Genomic DNA, 23,643 nt, shown 5'->3' with positions numbered 1-23,643 from the left:
TTAGTATAAGTTCCCTGTAGGATACACAAAACCGAAACCTATCATTTAAGCCCAAAAGTAAAAGCCTTATATCAAAATTGTATAAAAGTCGTTACATACCTCTCTCCCTCCTCTTATTCATTTTTCATCTTACTTTTAAAGGTTTAATTAATGGTATTAATATAAATATTTGTAATTTTGTATTAAATATTCAAGACAATCAATGTTAGTTTATTATTTGTATTATAGTTGTAAGCTTTTAAGCTTACTTTGAAAAACAGGGTACCCTATTCCGAAACCGAAACCTTCAGGTTCCGATTCCCAATTTATAGGAACTTGTTGAACAGGTTTCAGTTCCTATTTCTATTTTTAAGAACCTGTTACAACAGGTTTCGGTTCCGGGTCCTAAGATTTTTACTGAGTACCCTGTTACGCTCACCCCTAATTATTTCGTATCTTTTAGTAAGCTTACTTGAAACCTTTTCAAGTAGTCTAAGCTAAATGACAATGTTGACACTGGTCTTCGGTAAATACGAAGAATCAATAATACATGGACAATATTTATAATTCAACATAAGCTATATATCTTGATATAAAAGGATAAAGGTACAAAGATTTTAAGTCTAGCTCTAAGGCAATATAAGCTAGCAACATTGTACACATAACACATTACATAGTTTTTAGTCTATGGTGACACTTTATTTTGTTATTTTTTTTCATACAAGTACTGATATAACTTTGTCCTTGTTTCCAAGTACATAAGGAACAAAGGATATGTTCTATGTTCCTTAAAAACCCCCCTAAAACATTTATGCCTATTTATTTGGTTCTGGCTTTGTCAAAGTCCATTGAGGTAGTGCTTGATGTAAAACAGCTTGTCCAAGATCTCAGATTGCATTTATTATCTCTTTCTTCATAAGCTAGCCTGGTAAGCAATCATCCCATCATTTATTTTATTAAAATCTAGGCTGAAACCAGCACTTGAATCAGACATTATGAGCATAGGTTATTGTTTGCCCTGGGATTATGTCTGAACAGATTCTTCTTGCAGAATTCCCTTCATCTTATCAGATGAGGTATCTCTTACTGAGTACAATTTCCATATGACGAGCCTGTCAGAATAATCTGTGTTTGATAATATTTCACTTCAACACCTTTCAAGGTCCATATCAGCACATTGTTCCTTCACTAACAATGATTGATTGCATAGAGGCCGGAAAGAATTAAAGCTCATAAGAAAGATATTGATCTTGTGCAAAAGGAATGCATCAAAAAATCAAAATTATAATTGATCTGAACAAAGAATTTAAAAAGAAGAGACAGCATACAGTTGCACTGTCATTAACGAATCTTCACTATGCAAGTAATCTTCATACAACTTCAACAGCCAAATTATCCCCGTCTCTGGACCAGGCTGGCAGTAACAGTGTTAAAATCATAAAAAGCAACAAAAAAAATGCTATCTATGATTTCTGCCATAATGCAGAATATAAAAGTAAATTGTAATACTCACCTGCATTTCAACTGTTACACGATGATGGTTTTTCAGGATATACTTTTCAATTATAGGAAGGAATACAACTTTAGAACCTTCTGCTAGAATTCTTTCCTTCAGCTTCATCAGTTGTTTCTCCCACCTCAATAGCTTAAAGGGATCCATATCATAAATTCTCCTACATTAACAAAATAAAAACAAAAGCACCATAGAGAGTGATAAGTTTTAAGCGCAATTGGTCTTCTGATGGTTAGGGGTGGTCATAGTTTTAAAGCGCTCAGATTGAGCCAAATAACTTACAATAGACTGAAGTATTAAAAATAGTCCACATGAGAAGGAGTCAGTGTATCTAAACAAATCAACTACTGGCATTACTGACCTCTTCATTTTCAAATACAGGAGACAACAACTCTAGTTTGTACAGTGTATCACCATTGTATTTAATGTTTCACAAAAACATTTTTGGAATTCAGGATATTACCAGTTTACCACCAAATTTTCTATTAAATATATATATATATATAATTTACAACCTTAGAAATCACTATAAAGATCACAGTTTTCAATGAAAACCCAGATCTTGCCATAAAATCAAATTCAAAACCAGAAAACCAACATTATTGCCTCAGATTAAAGTGATTGTAACCAAAATTCCCCAAATCAAACCCCTAATTAGGCTATATTTGAACCTTTCTTGCTAAAAATGTCATTTAGGCTATATTTGAAACTTTCTTGCTCAAAATGTCCCTATAGCTAAGTAACTTGTCATTTTTCAATGATTTCAAGTCATATCTACCTTAAACTAAGTAAATTAAGGATGTAATACATGTTTGATTTGGTTAACAACATAGAAAATGGGTGGGAGAGAAGTCATTTAGGCTATATTTGAACTTTTTTTTGCTCAAAATGTCCCTATAGCTAAGTAACTTGTCCTTTTTCAATGATTTCAAGTCATATCTACCTTAAACTAAGTATATTAAGGATGTAATATATGTTTGATTTGGTTAAAAACATAGAAAATGGGTGAGAGAGAAGTCATTTAGGCTATAATTTGAACTTTGCTCAAAATGTCCCTATAGCTAAGTAACTTGTCCTTTTTCAATGATTTCAAGTCATATCCACCTTAAAAGTAAGAGGCCGTTTGATTGGGGTTAATAATCCCTTTGTTGATGTTTGTTTGTCACATTTAATCATTTCCTTTACCCATTTTTATTTTTGACTTCACCCAAAATCCCTCTACATTGATTCCCCACCCCCCCTAGACTTTGCCATTCCCTTTCCCTAGCCACCATTACACCACCATGCCAACAACAGCCACCACCCTTCCACCCTACCCCCACCGCACAGCCACCGCCGAGCCACCTTGCGGCCCCTACCCCAGTCATCGCCGCTCCCCCGCCACTCGCCGCACCACCCTGTTCGCACCTCGAAACCTCGTCGCAGCACCCTCGTTCACACCTCCCTCGTCACACCTTCCCTGAACCCTAGTCGCAACACCCATTTCGCACCTTGAAACCCTCGTCGCACCACCCTCGTTCGCAGTTTTCGCACCTCCCTCGTTCGCACCGCCGCCTCGTCGTACCTCTCCAACCCTCATTGCAGCTCCCTCATCGCTCCTCCCCTGTTTGCACCGCCGATAATTAGGGTTTTTGTGGGGTTTCAGATGATGGATAATTAGGGATTATGAGTGGGTGGAGGTTTTCCGGGGAGGGGAGGGTTGGTGGAGGTGCGGCGGCTCTGAGGGTCGCCGAAAATGTGGTGGCTGAGCGGTGGGATAGATGGAGATGTGGGAAAGTGAAGGAAAAGGGGGTTTTGTGGTGGTGTTGGTGGTGGTGATTCCTTTAGCTTTTGTAAAACAAACAACATGCTATATGGAATGGATTTCATTCCATTCCCTTTGAATCCCTTTGAAACCAAACGGCCCCTAAGTATATTAAGGATGTTATGAATCACATACATTTGATTTGATTAAAAAAAATAGAAAATGGATGAGAAAGAAGTCATTTTAGGTTATATTTGAACTTTTTTTTGCTCAAAATGTCCCTATAACTAAGTAACTTGTCCCTTTTCAATGATTTCAAGTCATATCTACCTTAAACTAAGTATATTAAGGATGTTATGAGTGGCATACATTTGATTTGTTTAAAATAATAGAAAATGGGTGAGATAGAAATTATTTAGGCTATATTTGAACCTTTTTTCTCTATAACTAAGTAACTTGTCTTTTTTCAATGATTTCAAGTCATATCTACCTTAAACTAAGTATATTAAGGATGTTATGAGTGGCATACGTTTGATTTGTTTAAAATAATAGAAAATAGGTGAGATAGAAATCATTTAGGCTATATTTGAACCTTTTTTCTCTATAACTAAGTAACTTGTCTTTTTTCAATGATTTCAAGTCATATCTACCTTAAACTAAGTATATTAAGGATATTATGAGTGATATATGTTTGATTTGGTAAAAAATCATAGAAGTCATTTAGGCTATAGTTAAACCTTTTTTGCTCAAAATGTCCCTAACTTATCCTTTTTCAATGATTTAAAGTCATATCTACCTTAAACTAAGTATATTAAGGATGTTATGAGTGATATATGTTTGATTTGGTTAAAAACATAGAAAGTGTGTGAGATAGAAGTCATAACTAATATTGTTCTACCACTTAGTGACTTATTTGATATTTTATTATGTCATATTTAATTTGTAACTACATTTTAAGAAGGATTATTGTCCAAGAAATAAGATCAATGTGATTCGAGAACAATGGACTAATTATTGTTAGGAACTTAGGATAGATAACTTTTTGTATGTGTTGAACTTAGGTAAAAAGTATATGACAAATGTTCACGTAGATATTTATCAATTTTTAATTATTTAATTTAAAATATTTTGCATAATCATTATATATAGAAATAAATCGAAAAATATCCATATTACAAACGAAATGTTGCCGAAATGTCCAAAAAAAAAAAAACCACTATTTGTAACGGACATAGCTTTTGCCAGTTATAAATAAGTATTATTCGTACGGACATAAAATATGTCATTTACGAATAAGTGGTTATACTTTAAGGGTGGGTGAAATGCCCGTTACAAATAACCACTTATTCACAACGGGCAGTGAGTGTTACGAATAGCAGGTTATTCGTAACAGCCGCACTCGTAAGGCCTTCTGCCTGTTACGAGTGGGCTGTGTTTGCCCGTTACGAATGGGAAATTTTCCACTAGTGGATGAAAGGCACCACATATCCACTGAATCCGTAATCCAACCTCTTCTGCAAAAAATCGAGGAGAACATACCAAAAAAGTCTTCAATTCAATGCTACGAGCCTACGATCAACGTCAATCGAACCGAATCGCTTCGAAAATCGATTAAAACCAAAGGCCAATTCTAAGTCTGTTGCAAGAAGAGTGATTAAAACAACACACATCACAAAATGTAAACACAAAAATCCAAAACATATCACAAAAATTATCGTTCAAATTATCAAAGAAAAAAGATTCAAATTCATGTGACATAAGGGCCCACCAACTTAAATGATGATAATCAAGTTAACACAATTTTCATGATTAATCAGGAAGTAATTGGCAACATATTTCATCATCCAAATTAGCAAAACCTTTTTTATAGCAACATCTTAAGATAGTAATACACAAGAACAATATTATGCTAAAAATTATCACATGACAAATTTTTCGATCATACCCACAGATAATTTTTCGTCAAAAATCAACTGAAAACGGCAAAACCTTTTTATCATAAGAGAGTTATTAGGGCGACCTGTCTTTCAGCGTACGAAAGTAGGATTTGAATCTTTGTGCTAGCCCAAACATGCGAAGGGTGCCCCCTGTATGCAGCATCAACACCTTTTCTCCTTTGTCTGGTTGCTCCTGGCTTAACTGAACAGCTAGCTCCCATGCTGCCAATGGGTATATTGGATCGATAGGTATCCCTGATTCATTAGCTACTTGTTGACATGCCTTGATTTCTCCCTCCAAGACATTGCCAAACATGCAATGAGTGAGCCTATTGGCTTAGCCAGATATCAAATGGTGATACTGCAAGACGAAAGAGAGTGTAAAAAGGAGGGGACAAAAGCACAAAACACAAAAGTATGGAGGGAATTATGAGGATGATATGACTATATCACTAATGAACATAAAATTAATTCAGCTAAGGAAAAATTAGTTCTAACTCTTCTAAGTGATGAAAGCATGAAACAATTACTCAATTAGTGCTACTAATCTTAAAATTCACCGGAGAGTAATTGAGTAACTGTCAACTCACTTTCTTGGAGTTTTGTGATTGACCCACTGAATGAGGTCATCCTCCAACTCGTAGTTGCAAAGTTCGGCTGGCGCATATCTTTTAAAATCTGAAATCAGACAATTCTCCTGATTCTTGTATCTGACGTATGCATCAGCTAGCATTACAGCAGTTACCTACCACGGCAGCCTGATTAATATCGACAGCATAATTCACATGCTTCAATAAAAATAAAAATATAAATAAATAAACACAACATATTAAAACAGAAATTTGAACCATACCCACGAATTAAGGCTCCAAGGGCAAAACCAATTGATGTTGTCCCAGAGCCCGCATCAATTACAAAGTTATATGGCCTCTTTTTCCCTAGTATATGGCTTTCGGATAAGTACCCCAGTAGGCTAATGATCCCTGCAAAAATCAAAACAGATATAAGCAGTCCCTAAATCACTATTGTCAAAAGGTTAAAAAAACATAAAAATAAAAAATTATGTACAATTGACATTTTAATTCAAACAAATTAAGTATAAAGTAGAAGGGTGACAAAAAGTGAGACGTCATTTATATAAATCATCCCGAATGAGTATTTCTAAAAATACCTATGTTACCTGGAGTCCTAGACTGTTCACTTAACCTCAATTACCGATGTTGGATCATCAACACTACAACATGACTACATGAGTACATGACTATGGAAAGTCAGCACTTCGTTTAGGACCAAGAGCATGGATTTTTTATTTCATCAATTAATGGAGTTTGACACTTGTCAAATTACCTAAACATCACAGAGCACTTTTGGCAGAGATTGAACAACAAGTGCAGGAAACAAAGGTCACCCCTGCAGAAGTAAGTGAACAGCTGACGAAAAGTGAAAACTAAGAGAAGGCATTGACAATGATAATGAATTTCATTGCTGAGAAATAGAAAAATGAGGACCTCAACAGCACTTGGCAGAAAGAGGTAGCAGAAGTGGGAAGTAAAGAGTTGAAGAGGAGATCAAGGAAAGTGTGCAAATACTGAATTAAGAATGATATGTTCAAGTAATTAAGAAGCGGGGAGTAACCAGTTTTAAAATGCAGAAGCCTTCGTACAAATCAAGCTTTGAATCAAAACTCTTCACCAATATTTAAAAAATTAATAACTAATTATAAAACCCATCAAATAACTCAAATTTGTTCCAAATGCAGATTTATCACTACAAAAACAACCAGTTCATCAATGAAACCCAAAAAAGCACTCATCACTCACAAGGGAAAAAAATAAATCAAAAATATTGCAAAAAAAAAAACACATTAAATCCAGCAATTTATTAAATGATGATCATTTTATCCCTTTTCTAGAACAATGAGATAAAGCATAAATCAGATAAATGTCTGTGTAGATGATTCAAGCATATAGTTCTGAAGCATATGTCTGAGCTACTTTGAGCAAAACTGAGTTAAGCTCAGTTCTCAAGGCCTCAAGCTCAGGTCTGAGCTATCACCCAATGGAGACGAATTGGTGAAAAGCTATACAGAACAAGGTGTTACTTTCTATATCAAGAGACTATCTCATACAATATTTTTCCATAAACTATACCTGCATGTTTAACATCTACCTCTGTCCGATTATATTAATACTAATTGTCAAATTGTAAAATCTTCGACTTTTGCTTATCAAACAGGAACTACTCCTCTGTTACATATTATGTGCAACATTTGAAATTTATTATCTCTTACATTTAATTCCCAAAAGTTTCACATAATATGGAGGTAGTAAGATTTTGATTAAATGCAGACAAGGTATGCTCAGTATTCAAATAAAGCATATAACAGATTAAAAATATACAAGCCATTGGAAAAGGAACTCACATTCATCTGCACGTCAACAACTGCATCCGACACTTCAGCTCTTGAATTGAATACCAGCCTGGATCCTCTTCCTATAAATCAATATAATAATGCATTAGACGACCATATTGAGTTCTTAATATAAATTGAATTCTGCTGCATACTATGGCGTAGGAAAGTAGGCAAGTTGAAACCTCTAAAATCTTCACAAATAGGCGCATGGCTTCTGCAGGCACCATGTTTCCTAGACCACTCCAGCTATACACATGAAAAACAGAGAACAGTATAAAAGTGCATTAGTTAAGAGGATGAACATAACCTAATCTTCTACATGGTCTTCCAGGTAGCAAAAACAAATGTCAGTATCAACACGATGTATTACTAAATTATCAGAACCATGTGCAATTCAAGAATAAAGTATAGATGTTTTATTATCGATGTTGCATGTAAATCAAAAGGATATAGGATAAGACAATAAGACATATCTAGGACAAACTTTTCCATTTGCTTAGCTCAACAGGACTCCAAGAACTTGATTTCGGAATGCTGCATGGTCCAACAGTACCCTGCAACCAAAACAGATCATAATTAATATCAAAATTGAACCCTCGCCAAAGCCAAGGTAATCAACAACCGGAAACTCAAGGAAAAAATCCAAACCAAACTAAGATACATAATCAACCTAAAAGCAGATCACACTAAATCACAAAGACCTTGCCAATGTTCACAAGCAACCATATCTCCACTTTCCACATTTGCTAATGGCTTCAAGTATTATCAGATTTGGGAAAAGGTTAAGATTTAAGTAAAATTCTCAACTTACACTATAAGCCTACACAGATTCGTTCCACTCAATGTTGAAGGATAGGAAAGCATTAGGCCACTCCTTACCAACACTGTCCCAAAAAAATACCATGACAAGGACAACTATATGTAACTTCACAAAAGATCCAGTCTTTCGTATGTTTCTTAGTACACTTAGTCTATAAACACAAATGAAGTAATGCTATTTGAAATGAACCCATTTTGTGTTCATCTTAAACTTTGTGACAAGCTCCCTTTAACTTCGAAATTGAAAGAGTGCTCTAAAATATAAAATAAAAGACCATTTGCAGCTTATGGCAGAACATAAAAGTAGTTGACCATTTGGCCAATAGTTTGAATTTCAATGCATGGCTTCAAAATGAAACTAACTTGAGTTTTATTGTAGTGAAAAGATCCAAGGTATTTTCTTGTGTACTGACAAGATTGTCTTAAGATAAAGGAAATTTTCATTGAATTAAAATGAATGAAAGCATGTATCTATAGTGGATTTTTACTGAAGAAATAATACAAGTTAGTTACACTAAATATCATTGAAAGTCATCCTCACAAGTATTTTTGGATAGAACTAAATTGACAGAAGCACCTATTAGCTTAAGGTTGTCTCCATTGTGTTGTTATTTACTGTTGAAAGAAAACTCTGGACAATAGCAATCAAATTTAAGGCAACATAACATTTTCCCTAGAACAGCAGATCAATTGAGCATCAATACAATTTATTAGAGAAAAGATAGCTAATAAGCTGCTTCAAAGGAGGAAAAATTACTCATAAGCTGCTTTAATGGAGTAATTAAAGGGGAAACAGAGCGTAAATGTGAAAAACTTAAAATAAAAAAATCCAAATAAAATATACCACAAAATCAAAGAATTAGAAAAAACTCACATGTGCGAGCAAATCGATCAAGAGGTCCCGACATTTCTCAGATATTTCGAATCAAATTTTTACGAGCACTTTACCATCACCGGAGCTTGCATTCTGAAGGAAAAAAAAATAGACAATCTCCCCAATCTTAACTAATTAAAACTGATGTAGACATTCTATACCATATTTTACCCTCGATTTATAGCTATTTTTGTATGATTTCTAAGCTCTACGGAGCTATTTCTCGCTAATATCCTTCTTCTAGTGTGGCTTGGTCTATTTGATTGATTTTTGTAGGCATATGAAGACTTTCGGATGAAATGGAGCATTTGGAGTGATTATGAGCATGCCACGACATTTTGAGGTGGATTGGAGAGCTTTATAAAGAGATTTGCAAGTCATGAGAAGTGTATTGGAGTGTTAGATGATGATTGATGATAATGCTACATGGTCGTGTACCCTTAACTACACGGTCATGCGAAGGTTTCAAGTTCGAGTGTTTGCTACACGGTCGTGTACCACGAGCTACACGGTCGTGTGATTCCATCTCCGTATGAAGTCCGCCTACACGCTCATGTACCTCTCAGCTACACGACCGTGTACGTATATGATGAAATTTGAAGATCAAGTATGGTCAGCTACACGGCCGTGTACGTGTGCGCAGGAGATTTATTTTATTTATTATTTTATGTTTATTTTTAGGAAAGTATAAATAGGGGTTTTAACCCTATTTTAAAACATCTAGTTTTTATTATAACTTTTTCCATTCTACGTTGTTTTGGAGAGAACACATAGAACTCCATTGAAGCATTCATCTTAATTCAATTTCAAGTATTTCTCTTTCATCTTTAATCTCTTTAATTTTCTATTGTTATTATGTTTTCTTTAATTATTTGTCTTGTTATTTCTATTATCATGTGTGAGTAGTTTCATAATCTAGGGTTAGGTTGAACCCTAATATGGATTGATGTGTTATTTGATTCCCAATTCCCAATTTAATTAATTTGTAATTCCTCTTTGTTAAGGTTGGTTTTATTATCAATGATTAACTAGAAATAGTATTGTTGAATGTGATTAGGTTTACAACGAAAGTTGATTCTTAATTGATTTTAGAACCCTAATTAAAAGTTGGAGCTTTTATGCATGAAAATAGCTAATTGTTCTTGCTAGGACTTATAGGATGTCGTTCTCAATGTCTTTAATATGTATGATTCCATGAAAATAGGTATGATTGCATGTTAGGGAAGCTATTAGTTGATCGAAAGAAACTCTTAGTATTGTTTTAGGGAGCATCTGTCCTGTGGAATGTTTATTGATTTAATTGAGGGAAAGGGATTGTTCTATTGCATTGATTCATGTTAGTGGGGATACTTAATCTTAGATGTTTTTAGTTCTTGATTAATTCCATAGTATTATTATTCATTGCTTATTAGTTGATATTGTTCTTAGTTATTAATTCTCACTTATTTGATTTGGTTACTTGCTTAGTAGTTACTTGAGTCTAATTAATTAGCTGAACTATAGTCTCTTGGGATCCGACCCTTACTTGCCCGTCTACATAGTAGTGGTCTTGTTAGGTTATTTTTGTTAGGTACGCGACACGCCTATCAAAAACCAAAAAAGGCAGAAAAATCAAATAATTTAAAAACCTTACACCTCAAAAATCTAGATCATAGAAATAAGGGAGAAATTGTAACCAGATTTGACGGTGCTCATTAACATGTTTTAAGTACAATAACATAATTAACTCAATTAACAACAACTACAGACGTACTTATTGGGAAATTAGTTATCATGAATTTACAACGATTAAAGATCCTTACGAAATATATTAATCTTAGAAATAATAAATTTACAAAAAAAGTAAGTATTTGCTTACTTTTTCTATCATCCATCTCGAATGATTCTTTGCTGACTTCGACTCCAAAGGTCAAATATGCCAATCCGGGAATTGTTCAACATGAAATTTAGGAAACCCAGCAAAATGAAAAAAAGCAGAAGATAATACGGAGTTGTTGCGAAAAAATTATAAACTGAGGAAATAATTAGGGTTTAACAAAATCAAAAGATCAAATCTACGACTAACTACAAAGTGAGTCTTGAGATCTTGAATGAAACAACGAAAAGATGAAGATGCAGTTGGCCTCTCGGGTTCATCCCTGTCTGATGGTAAGAGGTGAATTGTATGATTGCATGATACTTATCCTGAAACACAATTTCGTCTTCTCTTTCAATTCAATTTCTTAGGTCCTACCAAAATTCAGAACCACCGCAGGACATCAATTAATTCAACAAATGCAACAAGAACAAACCTCAACCAAAAGTTCAATCAATCAAAAAAATCAAAAAATAAACAATAAATTGATATCTATGACAGGACCTTCTCATGAATCTCATCCTTCTATAGTCTATACTTAGCAAAATTCTCACAATTTTTTATCCAAATTCCCCAAAACAAACCAAATTAACAATGATGCATCTCTGGAAACAAGGAAAGAACCGAACTTCACGAAATTGAAACCCTAACAAAACAGTGATCAAAATTCAATTCCGAAAATATCACAATCAAACAAATTAGGAAAAAAAGAAAGAAAAATGCCAAAATTCTAAAACTGAGAATTGGGAATATGAAAAGTAAATACGGAGTAATCAATATCAATTTAAAGTAAATCAATTAACCTTACACAAGCAAAAACGGCCACTTTGGTTTTTGAAATGCCAGACGGCAGCACCAACAACACCACCAATAAATCAGACTCCATAGACACCAAATCAATGCAATGATGATCATTTCAACTTTTCAATTGCCAAACGGGAAGCTCGACAAACACCAACCATAACGCATCACAAAAGGCAAGAAAGAAAACAAAAAAGAAGCCATTAAAGGCACGCGCCAGGGAACTTAAGAAAGGAAGAGAAAGAAGCAAGTTGAGAAAGAAACCTCTGAAGAAAAAAAACGAAACTTCAAAATGACCCCGGACAATCAACTTTAACTTGCCCCAAATCATAATTCTCTTTCCAGCACAATAAAACTTCCACTATTTTGACAAAGTTGCACTAATGATCGAGCAAAAATGAGGTGCCAACGAGTCATTTTACACTCTCTGCTCCATAAAAATTGTAAAAGTCTAAAGTTTTTTACCAAAAAGTTGCAATTATTATAAAGCTGAGAAAAGATTTGAAATAATGTCAAGTGCTTATAAATTCAAATTATCTCAAAATCTTACAGTTCTCCCAACTACACCTGCCCAAATAAAATATGATATATTTTCCAAAAATTATATATAGAGTAATAAACATAGTTGTAGTAGATTCAACAAACAAAATGCCCAATGAAGATCTACAAAAAAAAAAAAAAAAAAAAAAAAATGTTTATGACTTGATTCGCAATTATAGTGCTTAGTACATAACATGGTTTTTAGGGCCATCAAACAGGTTGAAAACATGCAACCATTGTTTGCAGAATTCAAAACTTGGCTGCCAAGTTGACATCCTAGGCGACTGTAGAACCATGAGCTCGAGAGCGTAAAGCATAAGGCTCAGACATTTGCTTCATACGAAATCCATGGGTTGGATGCTTAATGGTGTCAAGTGACTCAAGTCGACAAAAATCACAGCGGCTAGATTTACCTGTGGACAAATAATTTACTTCGTAATTGAAGTTCATAACGAAATGTAAACATAACTAGTAATTTGAAGAATAAAGGCCAAAAATCTCAAACTTAACGATACGACAAAGAGGTTAGCAAACATTATAAGAGCAAAAACTAGAGCAGATATAAACCAATATTTTACATGCTCAACTAGAGGCTAATAAATTTGCAACCTGCACTTTCTCGATTTAAAATTAAACATGCTATTGATGCGGCATTGTAAAATATTAATTTTATTTGTCCGGAATCTCATTTTGTTCACATGTTAGCCCTCCTGCCCACCAACTACAAACCTAGAAGCATATCATGAGCGATGAAGGCCAATTAAGATGCACGAATCTCAAACACAATCAATATGTTACATACTTAACTAGCGATGGTAACAGATTTTAATACTACACTTTCCCAATCTAAAATGAGACCCATCAACACAAATTGACACGATGTCTTGCACACCCACTAGTAGAAAAAATCAAATGCTGCAATCATATTGCAGGTATCAGCAAATATGTAACCTACAACAGCCTAAGAATCTAAGATGCTGAACAGGAAAAATTCGGAAGTTTGAGGGCAGAAAGAAGCTTCTTCTTACCTTTAAGGATATGACAGGCATTGACAACCCAGCGACCTGTTTCATGAAAAAACTCCACAAAGAAGAGCTTGGCGGAAGAATTGTCATTCCCATCAAGAGCTTAGCCGTGAAGTTTAGATGCATCCACATTGGAAAATGGCTGAAAATTGAGCTATCCAAGGGCTCAACAAGTTCATAGTTGGTACGCTGCAAATAACACATGGAAATTTTGACAAGAATGAAATAGATGACACAAGAAAAAGACTAGAAGCATGAAAAAAAGGAGGCTAAGCTAAGTACGTGTAATAGAAAGAATTTACATACATGTCTCTTGTTGTAGTATTCCAGTGCTATTTGGGAGAATTCAAGATTTTGACGACGATAGGCCTCTGTGTAGTCCTCTTGCGGATAACTTAAAATTAGGAAGTAGATATACAGGTACAGAATTAACAGAGAAACATTAGTACCTATAATATTAGCGTAAACTTAATATAATCATAAGAGAGGTGATAATCTGAGAGCTTTGAAGGTGTATCCTATCCGTGTATGACAAATATATTGTATAACCAAACAAAAAGGTTAAATAACTCACATTGAAATAAAAGAGGAAATGAACTCAAAATTAGAGTTTCTAATTAACATAAATTTTAAATTATATTATGTTACGAGTAAACACTTAACATAGTTGTAACTAGAATATGGGAAGTCCAGTCATGTCCTGTCCTTACTTGTAAAATCCCTAATATCAAAATTTTAATACTTGATAATCATGACGCGTTATTTTTGGTTAGGGCAGAAACAATCATCAGGATAAGCAAGGTTATAGGAATGAATCATGATGCGTTTGCGTTAGGTTAGGGAAGAAACAATCATTGGATAAGCAGGGTTATACGAATGAATCATGATGCGTTTGCGTTAGGTTAGGGCAGAAACAATCATCGGGATAAGCAAGGTTATACGAATGAATGGCTACTCCACTAAAGTCAAGCATTATTACTCATGAACAGAACCAGCCATTAGCCATTGCTAAGCTATGAGCTATTCCACTAAAGTCCTTTATTATAAGCTAAAAAAACACATTAATGATAAACGAGATAACTTACACATAGTCCTCTGGTACACCAGGATAAGGATCAGTTACATCACGAAAACCACCGTCGTCGTCTTCAATTGGACTGACCCAAAAAAAAAAAAAAAAAAAAAAAATCAAAATCACTGGATGATTTTATTAGAATAATTCAATTATACAAAAAAGAATTAAATTAACCTGGACCCTGTATTCATCTGATTTTTCAGCGCCCTGGACCCTGTATCCTTCTGATTCATCTTCATCCTCGTTAATTGAATTGAATTACAAACCCTAAACTCGTATAAAAAAATTTAAATCGTTCTTAAAATTTAACATAAGATAATCTCAATTTCAATAGAGCAAATTATGCAGCTAAATCATCAGAAAATCGCTCGAGGAAGAAGACCGCCATTGACATGCCTTGCTACTGGGTTCGTTGTTTCGCGTTTTCCCCGATTTGCTCTCCTCTGATATATATAAGCCGTATTGTACATCTTTTTTCTTTGTCATACGAGTATGTCATATGTATGGGCCTTAAACATTTGGGCTTCTGATGTTTCTTACTATTGATATAGATTAGACTTCTTAGTAGCCCATCTAATCTATTCAAGTTCAATGAAAATTATTACCACATCTCGTCAAAACAAAAAAAACAAAAAAAAAATAATTAATTACCATCTCTGTATCATATTATTTGTGAGATATAAAAAATTTTAAAGTTGCAATATAGCAGATATAATAGATTATAAATTTCTTAGGGTGGATAAATATTGTAAACTTGTTTTCTTAACTTTTGACATTTCCTCCTTTTTCCCATCCAACTTTTTTTATCCTTTTCTTGGTCACAAAACCCCTTCCCATTTGCTCAATATAATTTAGGGTTCTTATTTGTTCAAGAATTGGGGAAAAGTGATATGTTATGGATAAAATTAAAATGCAACAAAAACTAATAAAGATCAAGAAAGATAAATTAACTTTGATTATACTACATATAAGAAATCAGAAAACTACAAGAGAAAAGGATAAAATTTACTGAAGCTCCAAAGACGAGTATAATCTATATGTATAGTTTAGTATTTAAAAACTATAACCAAGAAACTAAGAAAGACACATGTCCCCATTCATTCTATTACACTTCTCTAACCACAGTGCCACATGTCATCTTATACTATTAATTTTTTATTACACCATTTTTTAAAATTCTTTTATTAAACTTATACTTCATCTTTCATACACACTTCATCTCTTCATCTTCTTCTCTTCCCTTTAATTTAACCTTTTCCTATTCTCTCTTTAATTTTAGCACTTCCACCTTCTATCTAAGCCTCTTTTTTCGATTATACCCTATAATGACTTACTGATATTTCCTCATTTATCTCACAATACAATTTTATATGAATAACCCGTGCATTGCACGGGCCAGTAGGCTAGTTACTAATAATAAGCAAACCAGTCTTGAAATCCTCGAAAAAAAATTAGTCTACAACAAAATAAGAGACCAAGTGGTTATTACCCGCATGTATTAGAAGTTGGTTTAGTTATGTTAATATTATGTTGATAATATTGTATATTTGGATATATATTCTTTAGGAGTTTTAGGCAAGTTAAGTTTCCTAATGTATTATACTATATATGTCTTTGTGGATATTTTTGAGTTTAACATGGTATCACAACCTCTCTACTTTCTAGAGATTTTTTTCGATCCTGGTTTGTTTGTCCCATTCGTAATTTTTCTTCTTTATTTTTCTGCAAATTTGTGAGATTAGGGCTTAGATTTTTTTAAAAAAAAATTCCACATAATTGGGTGTAGTTGCAATTACAGTCTTTATTCCCTAATTTATGCTATTGTGCTGCTCTCGATTGGTCGAGGTTCGATGTGTGGTGCGCTGTGGTGTTTGTTGTGCGTGCTTGAGGTGCGTTGTTGTCTGCTGTTGTGTGATGGACAGGTGCTTGTGCGCAAGTGCAGTGTGTGGTGATTCGAATGCGATTTTCGGTTCGGGTACGGTAATAGAGCAAATTATTTCTAATGAAAATAGTTCGTTTACGACTTTGAATTTGAGTGGGAGTTCGACGGAAAATCTTGGTCGTGGTCAACGTAAGAAACGTCCACCTTCGTGGATACGTCATTATGTCACAAATACATACATTACGAGAAATATAGACCCCACTTCTTCGTCAACTGTCACTGACTGGGTAAAGTCGTATCCCCTAATCAAAAATAATTACCTAAATCCTCTAACTAAAGTAGATAGGGAAGTAGGGTCGATCTCCACAGGGAAACAAGTCTTTTTACTCCTAATTAATTATTATAATCTAAATTATCTAAGTAACCAATATTTATATTCGAATAAGAAACTAAACTACTAAGATTGAGAATAGAGAGAAAACAATATATAAGAGGATCTAGGGTATAGGTTCACCAATAAATAATACTCCAGGGTAAAACATAGTAATCAATCATTGACATTGCATAAATAACATGATTAACAGGCTCTCGCAATTTATTAATCAACATAGATCTAACAGGCTCTCGCAATTTACTAGATCTAAGTTCCTATTGAAAATAGCCTTTAATATCAAATTAACATCTGCTCGATTCATCAATTCAATATTGCTATACTTTTACAAGCCGCAATTGTAAAACGTTAAAACAATTCAATAAGAAATTATCATGCAATACCAATAATCAATAATAGTCAATCATCAATGCATCAATTAACCAGATTGTAAAGGGCTTTCGCTACGTATTACAATCACACGTATTAAAACTACTCATCTCTAATCAATAATAGTCAATCATCAATGCATCAATTAATACCATTAATTTACCGGTATTAAATCTCATCTCTCGAATCTCGACTTAACCATTTATAAATTAATCTGCCTATTGAAACTAGACCTAAACATTAATTCTCATCTGTCGAATCTCGAATCAATGTTGTCAAACTCATGCATAAAAGATAGGCCTAATCTAGTCACAGAGCATTAAATCAATCAATAGGAAATTAATCTAGCATTGATAATTAACAACAATAAATTACCCCTTCATATTATTTTTGGATCCCCATAAACCCTAGAAATAAAACTACTCACACATAATTAAATCTAAACTAATCAAAGTAATAAAGCAAGACATGATAAAAAAGAATAAAGTAAATAACTAAGATTAAGGGAAGAGAAATCGTTACCAAAATAAATCTGGAATTAAGAGTAGAATTAACAACAAAGGTTTAAGAGAAAAGAAATCTAAGAGAATAATTAAGAGAGTAAAGAAAGAGTAAAAAGAAGAAGAAGAGATACTAAAATCGTATTACGGGGGAGTATTTATACTCCGTACCAAATCCTAAATTAAAACAAATTAAAACTACGTTAAACGTCTCCTAAGAAATACACGCGCCCGGTCGGGCGAGGCACCGCCCGATCGGGCGCGCCTTTTTGCTCATAATACAAATCTCGTGCCCGGCCGGGCGCGTCACCGGGCGCCAGCCAAAGCTTCTCTCGCCCGGCCGGGCGCCAGCCTTTTTGGCCGGGCTGCTCATTTGGGCCACTATTTGGACTACAATTGGGCTCCAACTCTTCGGGCCAATCTGAATTTCCTCTCCAGTCTTGAATACTCGGTCCAAATGCCCCGGTATCACCTATACCGAGCCCTTAATCACCGGTTCGATGGCTCTAACCGGCCCTAGGCTATAAACTCTGGTCGTGCTTCCCCAATGCTCGTGATTGCTCCAAAATATCTCGGGAAAATACTCCAAAAGCATAAATCCCTGCAAAAGTCAACCAAATCTACGAAAACACTAGAAAACACCAATTAGTAATAAAAGTGGCTCTAAAGAGCCAAAAACACTACTAATTATGACCAAGGGACGGGGGTAAAATACTATATAAAATAGACACATTAGTCACCCCTTCACAATCTCATTCTTTAAGTATGCCTTTCCTATAGCTTGTCATGTTGAATATAATAATTTTTCTTTGAGACATAGGTGTTTTAAGATGGCAATTACGAAGGGAAAGGAACCGTATTTATTTAAAGAGGCGGTTAAATGTGACGGTTGGCGCAAGGCGATGCAAGATGAGATTGATGCCTTAGAGTGAAATGGTACGTGGACCGTTGAGGATCTTCCTCCCAACAAGAAAGCGATTGGTAGTGGTTATGGGTATATAAAATAAAATATACCGACAAGTCTAAAGTGGAGCGTTTGAATGCGCGTTCAATTGTTCATGGCAATCTACATGTTGAAGGTGTCGACTATCATGAAACATTTGCTCCTATTGCTAAGATGGGTACGGTATGTCTTTTTCTTCCTATTGTTGTTTCTTTGAATTGGGAATTGCATAAGATGAATGTTCATAATGCTTTTCTTCAAGGTGATTTGGATAAGGAGGTTTATATGCATTTTCCGCTGGGCTATGTCCTCCAGTTCAGAGGAAAGTTTGCAAGTTGAGAAAGTCTCTATCTTTATGGTTTGAAACAAGCTCCGCGTTAATGGTTCGCTACGTTATCAAGCGTTTTGCGACACTTTGGTTTTAAACCATCTTATGCTGATAATTCTCTATTTAGTTATGTTCTCATTGCATGTGCTTGTCTATGTGGACGACTTGATTATTGCAAGTTCTTCTCATAATGCTATTGTTCATTTCAAAGCATATTTGCACAGATGCTTCTATATGAAGGATTTAGGCGTTCTTAAATTCTTCTATATAATGCTATTGTTCGTTTCAAACCATTTGAAACTCCATTTTTGTTACACAAAAGAAATGAATATAGATAGATATACATTGGATAAAGCAAACAAGAAACTGATCGAACAGTCATAATTCATCCACCTGACTTGGTTTTCTGTCTCCTTAGAACTCAAGGTTATAGGGGTACGATCCTATTGAACATATCCAGTTCAAGTAAGGCCGTATCCTATTATCTGCTTGTCTTGGTTTATAACACAGTATTTTGTTTGTATCTGACCAATGTGGGACTTTTGTCAATTCAATTAATAACATGATTTTACATTATTTAATGCCTTTTCTACTTTCTTTGATTTGTTTTAGATGCATAATTTTCTAAATGACGAAGTTTCAAATTAGATGCATCACTTTTCATTTTAGTAAATATATTCTCTCTATCTCCATCTAAAATTTGTCTATAAGTCCGTGTTTTACAAAATACGAGTAATACATCTCATATGAAACGGAGGAAGTATTTAAAATTTGGCATCTCTTCTAAGTGGTACATTTTTGTAATGCAAAGTTTATGCATCATTCGCGCTGAACATAATGTTTTGTTGAGATTTTTTATTTCATTCATGTTTATGTTCTATGCTTCAAACAATTGATAATGTAAGAAATAAAGTGCGAAAAAGCCGTATAACCTCCACACAACTCATAGCCTATATAAAAGAACATAACCAATGACATCTAAACTTTATTGCCTTAATATAGTCAAATGATATCAAATTAAGTTACAATCTTAATAATTCATAATACTGGTAGACAACAATTGACAACTATCTATCATAATATTAAGTACTCGAACTCCGAATAGCTCTCGTAATCAGTTTTAAAATGGAGTAGAACCTATGTACCCTCCGAACAAGTCATTGCCTAAATAAAAGCATATGAAAGCATCTGAAGTGGCTGCTTCAATCTGTTTCTGGGATAATGTGGTAACACCCCAGTTACTCAGAGCTGTAGCTGTAAAACTATCCATCAAATGCTTCTTCACATCAGAAAAACACAGCTCTTTCACTAAATCCAGGAGACCATACCCTTTATACACTTCTTTCTCCTTGATAGCCGAGGCCAACTGGCCTAAATCAACAGCGTTCCTACACTTGATCCCGTAATCCCTCTCCAACGCCTCAAGACAGTGCCTGATCCCGACACCCACAAAGGATAACCCTCGGAGTTGGAGAAAGTTGGACAGTGAGCAAGGCGCTGTTTTCAGTTGCAGCAACTGGATGATCAGACAACTGGTGCCATAACAAAGCTTCAATATTGCAACTCTTTCTGAAACTTGGTGGTTACCTCCAACGCCATCAGCACTAGAGGACGGTCTAAACTCTTTCTCAACACCCAAACCTACAACACATTTACAAGTATTACCGCGTACATTTTGGCTTATGCTGACAAGCAATTCCCTTAGACTTTGATCAAGCTGGGCTATGGTTTTTACTATTGTGGTTTTTACAACTCTGCTTTCTAGTCCAACCTTGCAAGTTATCGACATATTTGTTCCGTGATAATTGTTCCTAGAACCAGTATATGAGAAGGTATCAAAGGAAAAAAGAGATGTAGAAAAAATAGGAGGAGAAAGAGAGTAGAAAGTATCAAGTTAACTAGAAAGTAACCAACTTTTTCACTCCACTAAGTAAAATACTTTCAATAATTGTACTTTCATGGCCGAAAGATTTGAACATAAAACACAGTTCTCATAGCCTTACCCCACCACCACCTACAAATTTGATGGCGCTAAGTTTTCTATCACAAATGTTACTTTGTATTTGTGGGAGGTGTGATAAAAATGATAAATTCAACTTGTGTAATAATAAGATCAAGAAATACCATCAGGTAAAACTACTAGTTAGCGAAAATCACATCCAAATCGTAACACATACATTGTATTATTCGTATAATCAAGAGTTCAGAACTACTAATCTTAAATTACCTGTTACTTCGTAATACATAGATTAAGCAAACCATCGGTCTAACCCATATACACCATACAAACAAAGCATAGACGAAAATCACCCTTCCAACCACAGGAAGTATTAGTGCAGCAGAACAGATAAGCTTAGAAGGCACCGTAAGTAGCAGCTTTAATATGTTGTTTAGTGCAGCAGCACCCCAGCTACCCCAAGCGCATGTGCTCTACTTCGTATTACACAATACACAAATTATACAGTATCACACATTGCTAGCCAAGTCCAGCAGACAAAATGATCTATGTTTATCCTACACTTGATCGTATTCAACGCTTCAAGTTAGTGCTTTACTAACATCAACAAAGGACATCTCTTGGAGTTGGAGAAACTAGGAGACAGAACAAGTAGATTTTTACACGGAGAGCCGTTTGTGCATTAAAAGAAAATCATGGCACAGTTATATGACTATATCACCACATTTTTTTCACTCTAACCTTGTGCATCTGAGACATAAACTACGTAATAACATTTTTCCCCAGACTTCTAGTAGAGTTTATGCAGGTATCAAGTCACTAAACACAACCAGTATTTCTACTCTATTAACCTAATTAACTGTCCATCCAAAAAATTTGCCTCAACTCAACGCCCAAAACAAAAAAGATCGCGTAACAAGTGTACTGTTATTGTGTTGGGAATCTGAGTTATTGAATTGTAGAAATAATTAGAATCTTGCATTATAGAAGTATGATTCAATATTTCCGTATTTCCTGAAGATTTAATTAAGCTTCTGGAATCCAATGCATCTACTGTAATCAAGACTTGAGTAGCTTAGTCAAACCGTATTTTAAATATCATTCGTTTCTACCTACGCTCCTTTTTAATCAATTCCGTACCACAACAATTGACAGTTTCTGATACCAATTCAATCTAACTCGTCACCTTACTCATTTGTGTACACCTGTACATTAACATTCGAGGGACAGATTGAGCATTTGGCAAAACATCGATAACAGAAATGTGGTAGGAGTAGCAAAGAGTACGCTAGTATGAAGTAAAGAGCTGGGCTATCGCACAAAATTGTTCGCTTTTGTGGAATTCAAAGAGCATTTCATACATAATACGGAGCAACATCAAAAGAATATTCGTCCCACAGGGAAAAAAAATCAACAAACATTTGTCTGTAGGTATAACTTTAATGTATCAATATAACAATATTAATAAGCGAAGATCAAAGCTCAGATGCATATTCATTAAGATCATGTCATAAGGTGGTCATGTACACAATAGAATATTCTCCAATAGTCGATATAAAAATTCAACAATACTATCTACCAAGTATTATTACAAGACCTGCAACAATTACTAATCCAAATAAAGCCAACAAAATTAAAGGAGCAAAACAGGCAACCACAAAATACCTACACAGCTTAAACCACGCCAAAAATGTATACCTGTAATAACTGCACAAACTATGTTAAGTCAGCAACACTGTAAAACTACCTGGACAGACATCAAGCACCCAGCACAAGCCAGCACATTGCAACAAAGTCACCAAGATCAACAGAGGAGACGTTTTCAATCAACTCCCTGGAATTATAATACCTTAAAAAGCAGCCAAACTCATAGGTATGATCAAAATGTAAGCACCCTTTTTTATGGTCAGTTTGGGACACAACTATGTCTACCTGGATACCACTAGTTCATCTTCTCTAAATTGCCTTGAAAATGAGAAGTTGAAAAGCTTGTGCTGCATATACATTATAGAAGCACTAGATTCAACCAAGCTAACTATGCCTAGTCTAGAGCACTCAAAGATAGTGTGATAAACTAGAATGAAAGCACAAGTTACCTAAATAAAAGGTCCAGACTCTATGACTGCCTTCAGATTCTTAACATCTTCTTAACCAGAAAGCAGCAGGTGAGATGTGCTTGCTTTATATAGCCTACAAAATGATATCCTATTTCAGTTTTCAGGCTCATCAACAAAAACTACCTCCCAATGTGAACCCAGCTCACGAAAAAACCACAAGCAAAATATAAGATACAACTAAATCGACACACAGCAGGGGCAAGGATGTAAAGAATGCTAATCAAGAAATCTGAAAAACCCACAATCACAAAAGAGAGGAAAAAAAAAAACACATTTTGGGTCTAAATATCTTTTCTTTCATGCTTCTTGTGTTGTCCACTCTTCAAGTAGCTTAAGAGACCTAGTACCAAAAACCAAACCAAGAATAAAAGGAAAAAGATTTCTAAGTTCATCGGGGTTTAACAAGAAGCAACAGATGTTCCACTAATTGGAGGTTAAGCAATCTAACACCATAATTTCTAGAAAACATATAAGCTAATAGAAATGGAGCCAGAGATAAACATATTAAGATTAAGAATTCATGACTAGAAAAGGCTCCTCACAAGTTCTTAATACTTTCTTTTACTACCTTTGAATCTAAG

At 34.6% G+C, this 23,643-nt stretch overlaps 2 protein-coding genes, 1 long non-coding RNA gene and 1 pseudogene across 4 annotated transcripts; all 4 read right to left on the bottom strand.

Annotated features, from left to right (window-relative positions):
- Positions 1–4,193: 4,193 nt before the first annotated feature.
- LOC145578234 (D-cysteine desulfhydrase 2, mitochondrial-like) lies at positions 4,194–8,329 on the bottom strand (annotated as a pseudogene). The gene is made up of 8 exons (XR_014098848.1): positions 8,288–8,329; positions 8,067–8,140; positions 7,739–7,832; positions 7,596–7,608; positions 6,027–6,156; positions 5,764–5,931; positions 5,257–5,502; positions 4,194–4,872 (listed from the first exon to the last, which is right to left on the bottom strand). The product of XR_014098848.1 is annotated as a D-cysteine desulfhydrase 2, mitochondrial-like (transcript).
- Positions 8,330–9,047: 718 nt separating this feature from the next.
- LOC145605142 (uncharacterized) lies at positions 9,048–12,517 on the bottom strand. Its single transcript, XR_014105008.1, has 3 exons — positions 11,938–12,517; positions 11,138–11,463; positions 9,048–9,372 (listed from the first exon to the last, which is right to left on the bottom strand). It is a non-coding gene; the product is annotated as an uncharacterized LOC145605142 (long non-coding RNA).
- A 134-nt stretch (positions 12,518–12,651) lies between these two features.
- Positions 12,652–15,073, bottom strand: LOC145605132 (uncharacterized). Its single transcript, XM_081661160.1, has 6 exons — positions 14,972–15,073; positions 14,750–14,842; positions 14,586–14,657; positions 13,807–13,894; positions 13,504–13,689; positions 12,652–12,888 (listed from the first exon to the last, which is right to left on the bottom strand). Exons 1-6 carry the CDS (start codon positions 15,043–15,045, stop codon positions 12,811–12,813), a joined length of 591 nt encoding a protein of 196 aa, XP_081517286.1. The 5' UTR covers positions 15,046–15,073; the 3' UTR covers positions 12,652–12,810.
- Positions 15,074–19,965: 4,892 nt separating this feature from the next.
- On the bottom strand, positions 19,966–21,021 carry LOC145591777 (3'-5' exonuclease-like). Its single transcript, XM_081648279.1, has one exon. It carries the CDS (start codon positions 20,775–20,777, stop codon positions 20,109–20,111), a length of 669 nt encoding a protein of 222 aa, XP_081504405.1. The 5' UTR covers positions 20,778–21,021; the 3' UTR covers positions 19,966–20,108.
- Positions 21,022–23,643: the final 2,622 nt, after the last annotated feature.

This window comes from Chenopodium album, chromosome 2 (assembly GCF_948465745.1).
Source record: "Chenopodium album chromosome 2, dcCheAlbu1.1, whole genome shotgun sequence".
In the NCBI taxonomy this organism is placed as follows: Eukaryota; Viridiplantae; Streptophyta; class Magnoliopsida; order Caryophyllales; family Amaranthaceae; genus Chenopodium; species Chenopodium album.
This window is presented reverse-complemented; position numbering and strand designations above follow the sequence as displayed.

Excerpts from the sequence above, each read along its gene's own strand:
- LOC145605132 (XM_081661160.1), bottom strand. The coding sequence starts at position 15,045 with ATGTACAATACGGCTTATATATATCAGAGGAGAGCAAATCGGGGAAAA. Across the intron at positions 13,895-14,585 it reads GGTGTACCAGAGGACTATGT|TTATCCGCAAGAGGACTACA; the intron begins GTAAGTTATCTC and ends CCTAATTTTAAG. Across the intron at positions 12,889-13,503 it reads TGCCTGTCATATCCTTAAAG|GTAAATCTAGCCGCTGTGAT; the intron begins GTAAGAAGAAGC and ends ATTTGTCCACAG.
- LOC145591777 (XM_081648279.1), bottom strand. The coding sequence starts at position 20,777 with ATGTCGATAACTTGCAAGGTTGGACTAGAAAGCAGAGTTGTAAAAACC.